General features: G+C 44.9%; 2 protein-coding genes across 4 annotated transcripts; one reads left to right on the top strand and one right to left on the bottom strand.

Moving 5' to 3' along the window:
* Window positions 1–6076: 6076 nt before the first annotated feature.
* Window positions 6077–10039, bottom strand: TNFRSF9 (TNF receptor superfamily member 9). Its single transcript, XM_014883888.2, has 7 exons — window positions 9498–10039; window positions 9304–9420; window positions 8942–9079; window positions 8361–8427; window positions 8104–8240; window positions 7757–7891; window positions 6077–6364 (listed from the first exon to the last, which is right to left on the bottom strand). The coding sequence occupies exons 1-7, from the start codon at window positions 9595–9597 to the stop codon at window positions 6243–6245; spliced, it is 816 nt and encodes a 271-aa protein (XP_014739374.2). The 5' UTR covers window positions 9598–10039; the 3' UTR covers window positions 6077–6242.
* A 101-nt stretch (window positions 10040–10140) lies between these two features.
* PARK7 (Parkinsonism associated deglycase) lies at window positions 10141–18552 on the top strand. Of its 3 annotated transcripts, none has more exons than XM_088178549.1 (7): window positions 10141–10698; window positions 13081–13214; window positions 13904–14005; window positions 14666–14725; window positions 15579–15648; window positions 17145–17231; window positions 18107–18552. In XM_088178549.1, the coding sequence occupies exons 2-7, from the start codon at window positions 13125–13127 to the stop codon at window positions 18265–18267; spliced, it is 570 nt and encodes a 189-aa protein (XP_088034675.1). In that variant the 5' UTR covers window positions 10141–10698; window positions 13081–13124; the 3' UTR covers window positions 18268–18552. The 3 variants fall into 3 exon arrangements, with proteins under 3 accessions (XP_088034675.1, XP_088034674.1, XP_014739460.2); XM_088178548.1 differs by lacking the exon at window positions 10141–10698 and adding an exon at window positions 10873–10994; XM_014883974.2 differs by lacking the exon at window positions 10141–10698 and adding an exon at window positions 11370–11500.

Here is an 18552-nt window from a genome sequence, read left to right on the forward strand (position 1 = left end):
AAGGATTTTTTACAAATATAAGTATTTCTCAAACCCATAGTGTTGTAACTAAAGATATATTGTGTTTTTTACCTCTCCACACAACTTCCTCTTCTTATTTTTCCCAAGATTTGGTTTGTTTTCAACCTGCTGAAATGTTTGTATGCAGAAGAAAATTGAGCTAAAGTAACCTAAATTCGTTTAAAAAGTGACTTAAATATGTAACTCAGATATTTTATTTCAGTTTTGAGTGGCTTGTTTCAGTTTGGATTATGTAAACTGAGAGTAGGTGTAACAGATTTAAGATCCACTATGTGATAAGTCATCCTTAAATTGAAGTAGGTGTCTTTGTGTGCAATTTTCCATTTGCTAAATCAAATAAAATTTCACTTATTTTCTTAAAGCAAATAGATTAGAACAGGAGAGATCTTCCCTGTTTTCAGGATGTGTTTAGGTGGTGGTTTTTGCTGAAGTAAATCCACTTTGGTTCAGGATAGTCTGATGCTTGACCTGGCAGGCACCCAAGATCTAGAAGGTGAAAGGAAACACAGTAGGTGATATCAAAACAAACTTTCTGCCAAATGGATGTTAGAAATTCCATTTTTGTTGTAGATTGTATTAAAATTTCTCATCACAGTGAGGGCAGTGACAATATCCAGCAGGTGTTATGCTCAGCTCTCTGTTCCTGATGCCCAGCTAACACAGAAGCTGTGGGGTGGAAAATCTCTTCTTGCAGCCCCTGAGGCCTCCCTGGATCAGGGAAGGTTTGATCCTAGCTAAGAGAGGAACTGAGGTGACACCTGGTGATAAAATACTACTTCATGTAATTTTAAGAATGAAACTTACCTTGACTTTCAAACAGGTGACAAAAAGTCAAGGAGAGTGGTACAAATTGCCTGTTAATATTTCCTGTGTGAGCCATCTCCTACGAAGGTTTTTTGCATCATCTGTGTCAGTATCAGAATGACTGTCAGAGAAGACTCTGCTCCTGTCCATGAAGGATCTGATAGACTGAAAATAAGGAATCATATTCTGCTTTAAAAAAATAATCTGATGTTTACATGTTTTAGAGGAGCCACTACAGTTTCAGAGTCCCTATCATCCAGGTGTATTAGGCACAGCAACACCTGTTTCTACAGGTGGAGAGGGAGGTGAGAAATAGAAACTCTTGCTATGAACCTTCCACTTTCCCTAGCCACACAACTTTTGCAAGAAATTACAAATCCAAGGTGTGACAAACATGATTTTAATTACTGATGCCACTAACTATGCCAGGAAATGGTGCTGGTTCTGAAAGCAATTTAAAAAAGCAGCAGGTTCCTCTGCTTGTACTTATCTTTAAAGAGAATTTTCCCCTTTCTTCCATGCCTTCAGAACTCTGCTAACATCACTTGGGCCTCTGTGCGTGGTCTGGCTATGAGGACACTTTCTGACTTCCAAGAAAAACAAATAGAAATTCAAAAAGCTTGCATCTGGCCTGTTACCTCATCCTCAGCCACCTGGACTGCTTGAGAGGCATCAGGGCATTCCCAGTTCCATTTTGCTTGCTATATAATAAATTAAATGACTGTCAAAAAAAAGAGACATGCACAGAAAGCAGAGAACACTTAAAACTTGAAGTGTTACTGTAGAATTACAGAATTATTTGGGCTGGAAGGGACCTTAAATGTTATCTAGTTCTACTCCCCTGCCATGGGCAGGGATCTTACCAATAGCTCAGGATGCTCCAAGCCCTGGCCTCGAGCAGTTCCAGGGATGGGCTCCACTGCTTCTCTGGGCAACCTCTCCCAGGGCCCCACCACTCTTTGAAGTAAAGAATTTCTTTCTTAACACCTAATCGAAATCTCTTTTAGTTTAAAACCATTCTCCCCCTTGTTCTATCGCTGTCAGTGTACAAAATCCCTCTCCCTTTTCTTTATAACTTCCCTTTAAGTACTGAAAAGCTTCAATCTCCCTGGAGCCTTCTCTTCTCCAGGTGAACACCCCCAGCTCTCCCAGGCTGGCTCCAGACCAGAGGTGCCCTTGGAGCATCTTTTTGGGTTCCTCTGGACCTGCTCCAACAGGTTCATGCTTTTCTTGTGCTGAGACTTGGACACAGCACTGAGGGATCTCAAGGGCAGAGTGGAGGGGGGGAATCACCTCCCTCGAGCTGCTGCCTGCTCCTCTTTTGGTGCAGCCCAGGATGTGCTTGAAGGACTGATCTGCATTATTTGTACATGACTGGGTGTGCTGATTTTACCACCAGCAAGGAACTAAACTCCTTGCCTCTTTCCTCTACCCCTTCTACTGAAGGAGGGACAATAAAGGAGGAATTGTGGCTTGAAATAACAATTTCCTAGAAGCAGAAAGCAGTGGAATGAGACACATAATAGCAGCTGTACAAATAGCAAAATTATACAAAAGATAAGGTATTTTACCCACAAGAGGGTATTCACTATAGGGAACAAAAAAACCATGGTGGCAGACACTTCTGTTACTCATGCCTCTGTCCTGAGCATTCCTGTCCTGCTCCACGTAGTATTTGGGAAACAAAAGCAATATGGGGAGGAGAGCTCCCATGGTGAATATCCCCCCCAGCCTGAAAACAACAAAAAACAGAGACACGACCCCCAGAAGCTCCTTGCTCAAATCAGAGCTGTGTAACCACTTTGCTGAGCTCGGTTTTCTGCAGATGCTTGTGCTGCCACTTCTCCAGTGTTGAGGAGAGGAAATGTCCCTGCTGGGGCATTCACCTCGTGCCCCCTGGCCCTGCTGGCTCAGCAGCACCTCAAAGCTATATAATAAATTAAATTTAATTCAGCACCACAGTCCCAGTCCAGAGAAAATGAGAGGGGGAAGCAGCAGAGGAGCTGAGGTCACCTGATTTGATTGGGGACAGTCCCTCTGCTCTGGTGAGTGAGGGGAACTGCCACTTCCAGCCCCCCGGCTTTTCTTGCCCAAAAAGCTACACCCCGCTGATGATGTGTATAGAATAAACAATTTATTCACCTAAACTCCACCTCCCTTCTCTGTAACCACGACAACTCACAACAACCTGTTCTTCAGGTATTGAACAACCTGCGTGCTCAATAAAAGCTCCCTCCGAAGCCAACATGCACAGGATCTATCAACTATTTGTCATTGACAAAAAATGCTCCTTTTTCAAAGCTCTTTTAAACATGGACAGCCAGGCTTTATTGCTTCCTTCTGCTTTCATTACTAATAGTAAAAGATGCAGGGCAGTTTTTTCTCATTCACCCTTCCTGGATAAAAGATTTTTTACAGTACTTCACGTGCAGACAGGAATGTTGCTATCCTCTGTGTTAAAAAACAGACAAATTCAGCCATAAATTCTATTCAGGAAAGCTAGTAGAAATTTAATTGTGATGACAGTATTTCTTTTAATCTAGTCACTGATGATAGCTAAATCTCACTATGTAGCACTTTGTAAAAACAAAGAACAAAATATTTTTAAAAATTGCATGCTGACACCATTTCTGCTTCTGTGGTTTGCATAGTAGCCCCCTGTCATGTTAGCTACCTTTGACTGAAGTTTTACTACCTGCTATGGACTTTTTTTCCAGAAGACAAAAGGATAACAAGGAAAAAAGGAAGGTACAAGTATGTGTCTCTTTTGCAGATGCAAACTTCCTAACAAAATTGATGAGTCTACTTATCGCATTTTCATAGCATACTGCCAGAAGTGGTTTTACAGCTGTCTGCTACAAGCATAACAAAAAGGAAGATTTAAACAAGTTCTTTTCTACTTTTTTATTAAATATCTGTTTATGAGGGGTCTAGAATAAGAGCAAGCTTCTAATACATTTGTTGTATATGATCACAGTGAAGGTAAATTAAACATCACACAAGAATGAATGATGTTCAAGAAAGTGCATGATTCTATGGCTGTAATTTGAATTTTTTATAGATAGCCACAATTCATAGAATTTGAATATGGCATAAATCTGAAAATGGCTAAACACTCCATCTTGGTATTTGTAGTGGTGCTCTTGTTATGAATTGGAATGTCCTCCTTGGGTGCTTGGTGGCAAAAGAGATAAATTCACCTGTATTTATTTTCAGTTCTGTGAGGGCCACATGAAATACAGCTCTGCTACCAAAGCTTTTGGGAAGTGAGCAAGGACTGCACACTGTGAAGTGCCCTGATCTCCCCTTTGCAATTGTACAATGATTTATTTCACTTTTCAAAATATGTTATCTTCTAGTCTTTCCTTGGTTCTTATTTATAAACGTGTTTGCTTTTAAATGTATTTGAAGTATTTCACAGAAGTACAAATTAGCCAGTCTCTTGTGCTGCTGCTCTGGCCAGGTGATGAGCATCATGAAATGCAAATGTATCATCTGCACACATTAGACAAGATGTTTGTGCCAACAAAATCTGTTTATCAATAATTCAGCCCTCAGCACTCTCAAATGACAGAAGTCACAGGTAAGATTATCCACATAACTCTTTGATTGAAAGGAAGGTTATTGCTAACATTTTATTCAGAATGTACCTTCTATGCATGACTATTCCTTAAAACAGTCCAGAACTCCAGTTTTGGTGGAAATGTGTCTTCATTGGTCACTAAGCAGATTTATTTCTGCTTCAGGTATGGACAAGAAGAAAAAGGGGTTTGTACTTTATTTGAAGCATTTCAAAATATGTTTCAAAATCTATGCAGAATTTACTAGCAACATGTAAAATTTCAGCTGGTATGCCTTTTTTCCCAAGGAGAAAACGTCAGATGTTTCGAGTTACAGGATGTGTACATTAATTCTCTACATTAGGTTTGGGCTAGAAATTAAGGACGAGCTGAACTATTCTTTTTATCTTGTTCTAAGATACAGTCAACAGTGACTAGGTACAGTCAATGATGCAAAGGTCACTCTTTGATTTAGAAATACGTAGCTTTATAAATAGTTTGGTGGCTTTTCATGTGTCCTGTTCACGCCTTCAAGTTTGTCATTTTGACGTAATAGTTACTCAGTTCTCTTGGCTGAAAGTACCAATAGAAAGAAGACTTGAGCTAGGGATAAAAGTAAAAACTTCACAATTCAGGCTTTCCATGGCACTTACTTTCTCACTATATAAAACTTACTATTTTATATTTACTTGTACGTTAGTTTATCAAAATGTGTACGTGTGGCTTGGTGAAAATAATCTGCTGTTGTAACTTGCTGAAGGAAGAGTAGCTTGTCATTGTTCAAATGCAAGATAGTTTTCTCCTTCTTGAAATCAGAGAGGGAAAAATCACCCTTAACTCACATATTGGTGCGTTTTCGTTCTATTTCTGAATAACATTTACTGAAGTAATAAAATATGTGAGTTTTGTAAATGGTTAAAAATGGTGTTGTGAACGCCGTGACTCAAACATGTATTTTCTTTTTTCTCAAGACCAAAGTTAACAGTATTTGATCAGAGAAACAGATACAGTGTCTGATGTTAAAATCTTTCCAACCTCAGTTACAAAAATAGTACCATAAAGATACCACAGGTAGGGCTGCAATGTACGAAGTTTACATCACCTCAAAGATCAAAGCTGAATGATGTAGGGCTGAAGGTGGTGCAGTCCAGCTGCAGAGTAACAGCTATTTCTAAGTTCAAGTCAACCACAGCTTCTCTCAGTGTTTCCACTGCCTCCCTCAAGCCCATCAGTGTAATACAACAGCAGATGCTGCTGTGGAACACTTTGCAGCTCGAGATTTTTATGGCTTCCTTCCCCCTGCATGTGAGGAGGGGTGCAGTGGTGAGGGATCTGTTTCCAGGGCTGATGGGATCAAATGAGCTCCATCTCTATTTGCACACAAACCCCAAGACTGCTGGGTTTGAGCCAGACTTAGGGAGGAGCTGCAGTTCCAGACTCAAGAGGATGGCTGGTAGTAAGAGACAATGAGTGGCACCAGTGACTCTACAATGTGTCATAGATCTCCTTTTCAGCTTCAAATGCTTTTGGAATGCATGAAAATTATGGCTCAAGTAACATTAATGAGGGACCAGAAAGCTATTCTGCACTTCTGTTAAGAGCTTTTAAAAGCAGTACTTCTGTCTACATGTAGATCAAGAATGACTTCTTAGAAATATCCTTACTCCTAGAGGAAGAAAATCAGGAAACTGTTTTGGAGGGTTTTTTTACTATTTTACTAAGAAAGATTTAAAAAAGCATTTTTCCCTCAGTGACTCTAACAGTCAGATGCTGACACCCCCTCTATTTACATAAACAGGTTCTTGTTCTGTGCTCCAAAAGGAAATTAAAATGTGGCTGACTTGGACAGTTCAATTTCTAGGTCACCAGAAGATCTCTGAATTCTGTGGATTTGCGGTCCTGATATTCACCTTGTTCTTCCTCAGGGAAGTGGCAGCTACAGGCATCATCTTCCTGAATTGACTGTTCAGGTGTGTGCACTGAAAAAAAAGAACATCACAGAATTAATTTGGTTGGAAAAGACCTCTGAGACCATTTAGTTCAATCTTTGATCATATACATTATAAACCAGACCAGAGCTCTGAGTGCCACGTCCAGCTGCTTCTTGAACACTTCCTGGGACAGTGACTCCAGCACTTCCCTGGGTAGCCCATTCCAATCTTGAACAACCCTTTTTGGGAAGAAATTCCTCCTCGTCTCCAATGTGAACCTCCCTTGGCATAGCTTAAGGCTGTGTTTTCTTGCACTGTCACTGGTTGCCTGGGAGGAAAGCCTGACCCCCATTTGGCTACAGCCACATTTCAGGGAGTTGTAGCAGGCAAGGTCTCCCCCGATCCTCCTTTTCTCCTGACAAAACAACACCAGTTCCCTCAGCTGCTCCTCAAAGACTTACCTTCTAGATTCTTCCCCAGATTTGTTGCCCTTCTCTGGACTCACTCCAGCACCTCGATGTTTCTTGAAGTGAGGGCCCAGAACTGGACAAATGTCCTCTTTCTGTTTCATTTATTCAGCCATCTTATTTTAACATCCCTCAGTCACAAATGCAGGATGTCAGGAAGAAAAAATCTTCCAAGTTATTCTATAATCTGAAATTATTCCTCTACAGCATGTATATCTGATAAAACTAATTTATCATACTTTGTTTTTCCTAATTCAGCAGGGCCTCTGGTGTTCTGTTTGTCATGGCAATGAAATGAAGACCAGCATGAGGGAAATAGATTTTTGTACAGGTATGGTCTTCTGTATTTAGAGTTACATAGAAGATTCAGACCTTATCCTTAGGGCAGGGGAAAAGAAGAGAAAGGGAGAGAGAACCCCCCAAAAACCAAACAAACCAACTATAAACTACATTGAATAGAATCAGCTTCGTCTTTGTGCTGAACTCTTGAGCTTGCCCAGGACTTCTTAGCTCTCAGAGGGCAGTGCTGGATTCAGGCTGACTCTGCATCTGTGCAGCAGCACACCCTGACTGATGTCCCCTTTCCTGCAGCAGCCAGAGTTCCGAGACACTCGCCCCAGGCCACGTGTACCCTCTGTGAGCAGAGGGAACTCGGAGGTGTTACAGCCACACAGGCCAAGGATGATGCTTGGAAGTCATAAACTGAACTGACCTTTAACTGGAGCAGCAAAGCTCAGCTGAAGTTTTTAATTTCTCACAAATACTTCACTTCTAAGGATAAACATGCACTTGACCTAACACCCACAGTGCTTTCTGCAATAAAAATTCCAAAACTCTTTCCCTTTCACTTGCTTCTGACTTACAATGCCAAAAAACCCGAAGCTATTTGAACTACCTTTGAAAGACGCTTAACCTAGATTCCTGACTCCTGTCTAGTTTTAAAAAGAAAAACTGAAGAGCGTATTTATCTTACTTTTCTTGAAGACAGTTTGTATTTTCTTTTTATGCCAGACACTGAAGCAGATGCACAACGGCAGCAGAAAGATTATGCACAACAGCCCAGCCACAGCGAGAGAAATCCTGATCGTGTCTGTCTGAACATCATCCCCTAAGAAATAAATAACATTTATTTAAGTATTAACAGAACAAAATTTTACTGCCATTGAATTAGCTGAAAACTCCCACTCTGCTTCTGGATCAGTCTGCAATACTGAAAATGCATAGAAGACATTTTGCTTTAATGGAAAGTGAATGAGCTACAGTATGTTTAAGCAGGTCATAATTCTTTACCTCCATAAGCAATATTACACAATGACTCACCTGGCACAGTGATAGAAAATGGAATTTCAAGAGATGTGGTAGGTAGAGTAGTGACTGAAGTGGGATTGACTGAAGCGTGTTTGCAAATGACATCTTTTGCTGGGGTTCCAGGCTCCAGGACTTGGTTTCCAGAGCACCTGAAGGACATTTACAGCAAAACAGGGAAAAGAAAAAAAAATTTAAATCCAGTCAAGTGTAATAAAGTGTAATAGCTGTAGCTTTTATTTTTTTTTTTTTTTTTTTTGTACTTTACTTACATTGTCCAGTTTTTACAGGAGCCATTGGGCTGATCATTAAAGGTTCCGTAGCGGCAAGTCTGGCAACCTTCAACAGACAAGGACAGGTAAAATTGTACAAGAGAAGCCTTTAAAATGCAACATATGAAACATTATTTTTGCCTACTTGTACAATGTCAGAATTGCTATTTCATAAGCTGCTCAGTATGCAGGGCAAGTCCTTCCCTATCAGCCACTGACCAAGTACAGTACTTGGCTACAAGCTGTAGAAGCCAGTTGATTTGGCACAAGATGCCACAAACCATGCCTAACTCCAGAGATCCCAGTTTAGTTTCCCTCATGCTGGCAGCCAAGAGCTGCCATGCAAAGGGAACTAACTGGTGCATGATCTGAGGTGTAGTAGGGCTCAGAGTGTGGTGGGTTTGTCTGCTCCTGAGCTTTCACCACACACCATGCAAAGGTTTGGCAGCAGTGGCAGCTTTTATCTTTCGAGGTTTTCCTCTATCTTCCTCGATCTGCTGCTGCACCGTGCGAGAGGCAGTGCAGTGTGTCCGGTGCAGGAAGCAGAGGGGCTTTCAGCTGCTGGGGAAAGGCGATCCTACCGTTCCTGGTGCTCTCCTTGCCCACACCACAGCTTCGGGTGCAGTAGGTGCAGCCGTCACCGCCGCAGCTATAGCCCTCCTTGCACGTGCATTCAGCATCACTTGTTGAGGAACACGGTTTTAAATACTGAAATAGTCCTGCAAGAGGAAAAGGAGTTTTAGGTTACAGCATGCCCAGCGTGGTGCAGCAAAGGCTCCGACCTTTGCTCTCATAAAAATCAGGCTGGCGGCTCCAGCGAGAAGCCCCGCAGACCCGCAGCGATATTTGGCGAGTGGCGCGTCCCCCCGCCAGGCAGGTGCCAGCCCGGGCTCGTCGTTGCCACGGGAGGTCACAGCAGGGCTGGTGGCGTCGCCCTCGGTACCTTCGCACTGCCGACACATTCTGCAGCCGTCGCGTCCCGCCGCGTTGGAGAAGGTGCCGGCCGGGCAGGGCCGGCACGACGCGCCCCGTCCGCACTCCCCGCTCGCTACGAACGTACCTGCGGGTCGAGACACAGTGGTCACCGCCGGCCGCGCCCGGTGCATCGTGCCCTGCCCCGCCCGGCCCGGCCCTTACCAGCCGGGCAGTCAGCGGTGCACGGCAGCGCGGCCGCGGGGCCCGGGCTCAGCGCCAGCGCCAGCAGAGCCGCGGGCAGCAGCGCCCGGCCCGGAGCCATGGGTCAGAGCGGGGCGGCGCGGCCGGCGGCACTGCGCGCGGGACACCCGGCACCCGCCCTTAGCGGCCGCCCCCGGGGGGTCTGGCTGCGTCATCCCGGGGGCGGGGGGGAAACCCCGGCCCGGAGGGACTTTCCGGACCCTCCCAGAGGCGCGACCCCTCAGCCCTGCCGGGCAGCGCCCGCAGGGCTCTCTCAGCGATGCCGGTCAGCGTTCGCCCTTTTCACCACCGGGGCTTCCCGGTGAGCGCTGCGCGGAATCCCCAGGAGGTGAGAGGTGAGAGGCGGAGCCCTGCGCGAAGATGCCGAAGCCATACGGGCACGACAGGGACACGCAGGGATCGGGAGAGCGCCGCGCTCTGGCCATGAGCGTGTGGAATTCCCCCCGGCCGGGGGAGCGCGCACCGGCCGGCACGGGAACGGTGCGGCCCCGCCCCCTGCGGTCCCCGCAGCCAATCCCAGGCCGGCCCCGCCCCCTGCAGGTCCCGGAAGCCAATCCCCAGGTCTGGCCACGCCCCTGCACCTCCCCGCAGCCAATCCCCGGCCGTGGCCCTGCTCCTCAGCCGGGCCCGGAGCGCGGGCAGGAGCGGACGCGGGGAACGCTGAGGGGTTCAGTGCTGAGTTGTAAGTGAGAAGCGAACATATCTTCCGTGTGTGTGTGCCCGGCACACGGGCAGGCCGAGCAAGGACCGGCCTGTCAGGGGTTCTGAGCAGAGTCCGCTGTGGGCAGCACACAAAGCGCCCCTTACGGGGAGCTGAACCCCGCACCGATCCCAGGAGAGCCCTCAGCAAAGTCCTTCGCTATGACCGGCTCTCCTCACCTGGACCTGAGCTGCTCTGCAGGAGTTCTCGTGAGCTCGGTACCCAGGAGCCAGACAGGGCCTGCCAGCACCTGACAGCAGGCTTTTACACAAGGCTTTGCAGTCCTAAAAGCCCCCATTAACAGCTGTCTGTCCTTCAAAACATCTTAAAACCCCTTAAAACCAGGGACAACATCATCCCTGAGCCACAGCCATTCCCTGTGCACCGTGAGCCTCGCGAAACCGAAGTGTCGGGCAGCGTTTCGGGCAGAGGGCGGAGAAGGGCAAGGCTCGGTTCTGCTCGGTACGTGCGGGGCTGCCCGAGGGGCAGGGCCGGCAGGGGGGTCAGCAGCGGCAGCGGCGGCAGCAGCAGCAGCAGCAGCAGCAGCAGCAGCAGCAGCAGCTCATTTCGCGGTCGTGCCGCTGTCGGAAGTGATTTTGTTGGGCACCGGAGCGCTCTCAGCGTTCCCAGAGACCGTGAGAACAGCGGAGCGCGTTGGCTCCGCAGAGGCCGCCCGGGCGAGCGGCGGGGAGGCGCCGGGGCCGAGCGCGGGCGGGGCCGGGGCGGAGCCTCCCAGAGCCGCCCGCGGCCCCGCTGAGGTGAGTTGCGGCCGCCGCCGCTGCTGCGGCCCCCGCGGGCCCGGAGCAGAGAGCCCCGGCGGGCGGGAGGGGAGTGTCGGTGTGGGCGGAGGGCTCGGTGCCCGGGCGGGGTTGCGGTGCTCGGGCGGCCGCGTTCCGGGGCGCGACCCCCCCGCCGGGCCCGTGAGGCGGCCTCGGCCCGGGCACGGCCTTGTGCCGTCCGTGCTGCGTGGAATGGCGCCGTGTCCCCAAAGGAACAGATGGAAACGTAGGGATGCGGCCTTTCCCCCCGGGCTGGCTGAGCTGCTGCGCCTGCAGCTCTTCCTCTGCCTGTGAATAGCGGGCTCTGAGGTTGGGCCGCTGAAGGGTGTGATATTTTTTTTTTTTAAAGCCACTCTAATATTAGAGTTTCTGATTCCAACGCAATCTCCAGAAAGACACGTGTACCCACGCAAGGTTTAGCTGATAAGTTTGGGGCGGCCTTAGCTGGCACTGAGGAGCAAATGGGAGACTCGCATTTACTATGTGTAGGTAGCTTGTTAAATAACTTGTTAAATGAGGTTGCTGTTAGGTCTGTGTAACTTTGTTCTGCCTTCTCAAAAGTTGCCTTTCCATAGTAGTGGGACAGCTATTTACACACGCACCCACGTGAAGAACAGTACTAGTGTTCAAGGATTTGGCAGTGTTGTACAGTAAATATCTAAAGGCACTATGGAGAGACTGCATTTTGCAAAACTAGGAGAGAGAGTGAAGGTTTCAGGATCAGGTGCCTGTTTTCATCTAAAGAATTAATGAAAGACAGGGATGCAAACTGTGATCTAGACTATTTTTCTTCAGTGAAAAGCAAATGCAGCATTTCTGCATGGTGGCTATTCAGGTAGTTTTTTGCTAGTCAGATTCATACGAAAATATGGCAGAATCAATGTATACCCTCAGGACAAGCTATTAAGAAGCTCTAGATTGTCCTAAAGTTATTAGTAATACCTGTGATTCGGGTGTACTTGATCAGTGGCTTTTGCATTGACAGTACATAAAGCTGCCCTAAAAGTAGGATTTGACACAGTGAATTATTCTGCTTGGGCTGGTCCAGCATGCTGTGGGATGTTGTGCTGTATATTACTGTATTCTAGAAATAACATTCTAAAGGAGTCTACCAGTAGGGACCAAATCTAAAAACAGATGAAGCTGAAGCAGGGTGAGGATGATTTTATTTTGTGTAGGCACCTAAAAGTGCATCACATTTTATGAAGAGCTCCCAGATACTACGTGCAGTTCTAGATGGAAGGTCCCTGCACAGGACAAAAATCTCAGTCTTCTAGATTAGTAACCTGTGAAATGCCTTCTCATATCACAGATGCTTTCATAGATTTCTCTCAGACTTGTATGAGTTAGTGGATATTTTACATAATTTAAAGTTATTTTGACTTAGCTTTCAGATGGAAATTCAGCCATTCACCTCAACTTGAACTTAGAAGCTAAAAAAAAAAAAGTCTTAAGCCTGGTTTGTTCCATTTGCTAGATCTTGTGGTCTGCTCCCCCATCACACATGTGCACGTGTGTTTCTCCCCCACTAAGTTGCAAAATAACCCGTAAAATCTGTCGGTGAGATTTTGCAGGGGCACTGGTGGAGTCACTGTTAGATCACAGGAAACTCCTCCTGAAGCATGCTGTGTGGAAACTAAAAAACCAGACATGAGGTCAAAGCTCATGCAAGCCCTTTTCGTAAGTGCTGACCTGGGTAGGAGTCAGTCGTCTCGGAATAAGTGAGGGTGTGCAAATTGAAAACAGCACTGCCACCCACCCTGAACCCCTCACTCTGACAGACACAGGTCATTGCAAGGTCTTGATCAGGCCAAGCTGCTGCTTCTTGTGCTGCTGATGTGCTGTGCCTCCCACTTGCACAAGTGCCTTAATCTTTTAATATCATAATGCATTCTTTTTTTAAAAAAAGATTGCTATGAATATTGATTTAGGCTAGTGAACCATTTTGAGGTGGTTTAAATGACAGAGCATGCAAAAGTTCAGATTACTGTTCAGTTTTAACATAAGGAAAGATTCGTACAAGGGGATTTGCCTTCTAACCACATTGTCTTTCTACCCCTCTCAGCCCCTTCCTTCACAACCATCTCCCTGAGAGCAGCCCCTCCAGACATGGCCTCAAAGAGAGCATTGGTGATTCTGGCTAAAGGGGCAGAGGAGATGGAAACTGTCATCCCCACTGATGTTATGAGACGAGCTGGGGTGAGTATGCAGTATGTGCCAGGTCAAGGGGAAATCATTCTCTCAAGCTGATGTTCATTGCCAGGAATTCAGTGTGTGGTCTGTTGTCTGAAGTGAAAATTTACCCTCATCGCCTTACTGGTTAGCAAATATTTGTGCCATGCACCTAATGAGCATGCCTGACAACTGACATTTCTTGGTAACCTTTCAAAATACAAGTCTAATGTGGACTAGAGCAAACGTTTCAAGTAAATCCTACTCTGTCAGAAAACACAGCTACTCCCACGTATAGTAACTGGAAGTTCCTCTCTTTTAGGGGTCTGAGAAGCTCAGTACATTACAGCTCACGACATTGCATAGCGTTTCCTGAGTTACTTTTGAAATTCAGTTATTAACTACAGTTCTGGCTGTTGGAATTCCTCATGCTGTTTGTTACTCTTGCAGTTGTAGTAACACACTGTTACCATCTCAATAGGAATGAAAATAATACTTTAAATAAACACACCAACCTCACTTAGAAATGACTGAAATAAAACTTACCTTCTCCCACCACCTTTGTAGTTCCATCACTGTGCTCCCCATTTTAGCTGTCATAAGAGGAACAAGCTCTCAGTATGGCTTTGCTTTTTCTGTGTAATACTTAAGAGCTAACATATAAGAAAAATGCCCCAAATTCTTGTTTTGTAATAATATGTTTATTCTCCTGTTAGATCAAGGTGACTGTTGCAGGCCTAACAGGAAAAGAACCAGTGCAGTGCAGTCGAGATGTCTTCATTTGTCCTGATGCCAGTCTTGAAGATGCCAGAAAAGAGGTTGGTCATCACTCTTCTCTGATAGAATGACCAGCATAGTCTTTCTTACAGTTTCTGAAGTGAATTTGGAAAGCTTATGCATTACCTTTGGACATATGTTGCATGTTGTGTTAACTCTGTGTAGCAGTGAATTACAGAACTGCACATCCTGCTGTGATATGCTGCTTCATAATCTGCTGGGTTGAGACACATTTCTTAATTTTGCCTAGATATTTGTTTTTGCAAAGTATCAGTCACAGAGCTTTATTTTTCCTGTTAGTTGGCTTGACAAAATACTGTGATTTGGGTCAATTTAAAAGGTCTGATGAGAAGCTGAATAATGCTACAATTGAACCTGTACAGTAAGGTTGGAGCAAAACCACGTGTCTTTACAACACAAGAGCTGTCACTTGCTGAAGCTTTTAAGTGCACTAGTCTTAAAAGTCAGTTCTGTGAGAGACTTAATTGATAAGAGTCTTTTACTAGAACAGGAAATAGTGTTTTTTCATTATTGGAACTTGTTTTCTGATCATAAAGTGATGTTTAGTGAAATAAAAGGTAGATTTCCTTGCTTGCCGCTTGAATCAGCTGCAGTGGTCTTCAAACAGTGTAATGTATGTAAACAGTGTAATGATTGTATCAGCCTCTATTCAACAAACAGTTTTATCTTACTTTGTTTAGGGGCCTTATGATGTTGTGGTCCTGCCTGGAGGCAACCTTGGAGCTCAAAACTTGTCTGAGGTAAAGTTCTGGCATTTTAAAAATTCATGGGCATTCTCGTGGGTAGTGGGGTGGTCAGCACTTGGTTAGTAATCATGCAGGTTCAGTTCAGCATCTAAAAATTCTCTTCTGAATGAATCAGTAAACTAATTGTTAATGGTCTTAAGCCTTCTTGTGATTACGTAGGTGGGATAACTGGGTAAATTCTTGGCCATGAGTACCTAGTAAAACAGAATAAAAATGGAAAGGTGTTGTGCAATATGGGAAGAAGTCTGTTCATATTCATATGAAGATGAAACGGTTGCAAATGCAGATTTGTTGCTGAGACACAAAACTGTCCAAACCCAAGGGCCTCTGCTCCTTTGCAGAATTCTGTTTCTGGTACAAAACTGTTTGAGTGATGGTATGAATTCCTTGTGAAAGGCAAGCAGACAAACAGATTCATCTATCAGATAGGGTTTAGGTGGTGTCACAGAGTTTGTCAACCATGGAGTATGAGACAAATATCCCATATAAATCTTCTTAAGAATGATAGAGACTGTCTGGAGGTATCTTATGAATTCTATTTTCTCTTAGTCCTGTACGTTCAAAAAACTTTCTATGGCCATGGGTTAACCAGCTTTCATGTGGGTCAGGTGCTTCCTTGCAGTTCCTTCTGATTTCCTTCCTCTCTCTTTCCTTCTGGGGCAAGTGTGTCTTGGTTTCAGTTTTTCTCCTTCTGAATGTTCTCATTGCCCTCTGTCCTGAGTCAGCATGGGAAAATTCCGGTTGGTTTTCTGCACAAAACATGTTTATGAAATTTCAGTGAAAACTGTTTCAACCGTACTTCAAATAACCAACTCCAAACAACGACTTGTGATGTTTCTTCATACAGTCTGCTGCTGTGAAAGACATTTTGAAGGACCAGGAAAGCAGAAAAGGCCTGATTGCTGCAATATGTGCAGGTGGGTTAACAAAGTGTCTTGCTTTGTAAAGTATTTCGATATTTTGAAGGAGCATGAGGACAGTTTCCTGTCTTAGAAATCTGTATTCCTGTAATTTAGTACCAGGAATTTGTGCCTGTATATATATACCTTTCAGCATCTGATTTTTTGTAAATGTAATAGCAAAGAAATCTTCAAAATAACTGTAAACACTTATCCTGCAAGTTCTGCTTGTTACCTAGTTCCTTTCAGTCAGTTTTGTTACTGTCTGTAAAATAAGAAGTGAAAGGTAGTGTGCTAGGATTTTTTTTTAATATGTGCTTATTCTGGTGATCTTTCTGCAGGTATACAGCACTGGCAGAATGTCATTGCTGTAAATTTATCTCACATAACCACTCCTGCCCTTTAGCTTCAGAAAGAAGGCCAGAAATATAGAATTACAGTCTCACCCTTCCTGAGCTGCAGCAAAAAATGGACTTGGTTTGAGGAGAGGGTTGCCTGCTTACATATTCTGCACAGCTTGGTATCCAGATCCTGAACTTTATAAGATTTGTGTTTTAAAAAGCAAGGTGAAAAATTGCCAATACTGCAATTGAAGGCTGGTCTAGGGACCTGAAGCTGAGAGTGAGGAGAGAGAACATGAATGCATAAAAGGCAGTCAGAGTGTGTTCCAGGAGGGGATTTTCACTTTCAATTTTTGGTACATTGCTTGGGGAGGTTTCTGCTTTTCTTCCTCATTTAGGTGCTAGGCACACAGAGCTGTGAACATTCCTCAACTTGGCAATGATACTCTTCTGCTTTATCTCTGCCTCTTACAGAACAATCAAAATCCACACCTGCAGAGGCCTTTGTTTGTAAGCAGGATGATTCTTAGGGCTCATTCCAACTGAACACAAAAGAGGTTGTTTCCTGTCCTAAATCCAGAATTAAATGAATTAACAGAAATGAAAGTCATGTCAGACAAATCCTGCCTTCAGTTTCTTTTGGAATTCCCATAAGGATTTCCTGTCTGATGACTTAGCACTTCATGACACAGATTCTTTCCTCAATTCAGGCTAAGGAGAAACTATGAAAAGAAAAGAGAAACTCTGGAAACCAAAAACTGAACAGTTAGTCCATGATCTGTCCGAAGTACTGCTTGGCACGCAACTGCAGCATGTAGAGACTTCCTCAAATGAAATCCTATCTGTTAAGTCTCTAAATTCAAGGTTTAACAAGTTAATTAATGTTCAGATTGAAATGCAGACTTTTTTTTCTTAATGTCAGTTTTATTTAAAATGTCTGGAAGTGGATTGTTCCTCACTCCTTGAAGGCAGCACAGCCATGGGTGGGACATCAGTGTAAACTGTAACGTGAGAGCTTTTTGCTTCAGAGATAGGGCTGACATCAGTTTTTATAAAAAGTAGTCTGACCACAGTGAGCTTTGATCCCTGGGGGTCCTAATGCCCAAATGTCTGTTCTTACCAGTGTTTGTAGTAGAAGGCATTCCTCACTGGTGCAACTTTATGTTCTTACAGGTCCTACTGCCCTTCTGGCACATGGCATAGGGTATGGCAGCAAAGTCACAACACATCCTTTGGCCAAAGACAAAATGATGAATGGAGGTATGTTTCTGTCCAAACCCTTCTCCGATTTCAATTTAAAGAAAGGAAAAGAGCTTTTTTATTTTATTTTTCTCTCTAAATTGAGTCTATATCACCAGAAGATAGAGGGCTGTACTAATATTCTCATCCTTGGGGGAATTCTGCTGCTGCTGTTATGTTAGGAGCATTTATCCCCTTATCCTCTTGAGGCTGAGCCATCTCTTGCCCCTTTGGTTTTTTGGCTTAGTGGTCCCAACAGCAAACTCTGGGAGCACCTTTCCCACTCTCCTGTGAGTAATGCTTTGGTTCAGTGACAGCTGATGACTCCACACTTCTTTCTCCAAGCTAAGGGAAGTGATGGTGAAATGCTAGGAAGGTCATTCTGTGAGCATTAATGGGGCTGGAGGTGATGGGTTCCCCCAATATCTTCTGCATGCATTTGGGAAAGAAAAGGAATTTGTGATCAACTCCACAAAAGCAGTCTGACTTCCAGAAGTAACCTCATGGGAGCTGACAGGCTCAGTGAGCACTTCTTGAGGAGTTTTAGAGTCAAAGGGGCATTCCCATACCTTGGGAATTAGCTCCCTGTGGGCCCTGTTCTTCCCTGAGGACAGCAGACAGGGTTGAGCTGCTTGGCAGCAGTGCTGAGGTCCTTGTGCCCTCTGTGGCAGCTGTGTGACCCCGTTCCTGTTGTGTGTTCCCCCGTGCACACACTGACCCCGTTCCTGTTGTGTGTTCCCCTGTGCACACACTGACCCCGTTCCTGTTGTGTGTTCCCCCAAGCACACACTGACCCCGTTCCTGTTGTGTGTTCCCCCAAGCACACACTGACCCCGTTCCTGTTGTGTGTTCCCCCAAGCACACACTGACCCCGTTCCTGTTGTGTGTTCCCCAAGCACATTACTCCTACTCCGAGAGCCGTGTGGAGAAGGATGGGAACATCCTCACCAGCCGTGGGCCTGGCACCAGCTTTGAGTTTGGCTTGGCCATTGTGGAAACGCTGCTGGGGAAGGAAGTGGCTGAACAGGTGAAAGCACCTCTAATACTGAAAGAGTGAAAGCCTGCTGTGGGATTTAGATAGTCTTGTCCTTTGTAGAATAACTGTAATGTGCACTGTTGTAAATACACTTCAATTGTGGGTGAAATTAGTAGTAACTGTACTTACCTGAACTGGGATACCTTAACAAACCAAAGGTCTTCATTGCTGGAAAAAGATCCTGTTAGCAAAAAGTTTCATCACAAAAAAGCAACCAGCATCCAATAATCCTCGTTAGTTCTTGGATGGTATTTAAAAATCACATGGAAAAATGTTTGCTGACTAAATAAAAATAGAGCATCCCTA

This window comes from Sturnus vulgaris, chromosome 25, assembly GCF_052056855.1.
Source record: "Sturnus vulgaris isolate bStuVul1 chromosome 25, bStuVul1.hap1, whole genome shotgun sequence".
In the NCBI taxonomy this organism is placed as follows: Eukaryota; Metazoa; Chordata; class Aves; order Passeriformes; family Sturnidae; genus Sturnus; species Sturnus vulgaris.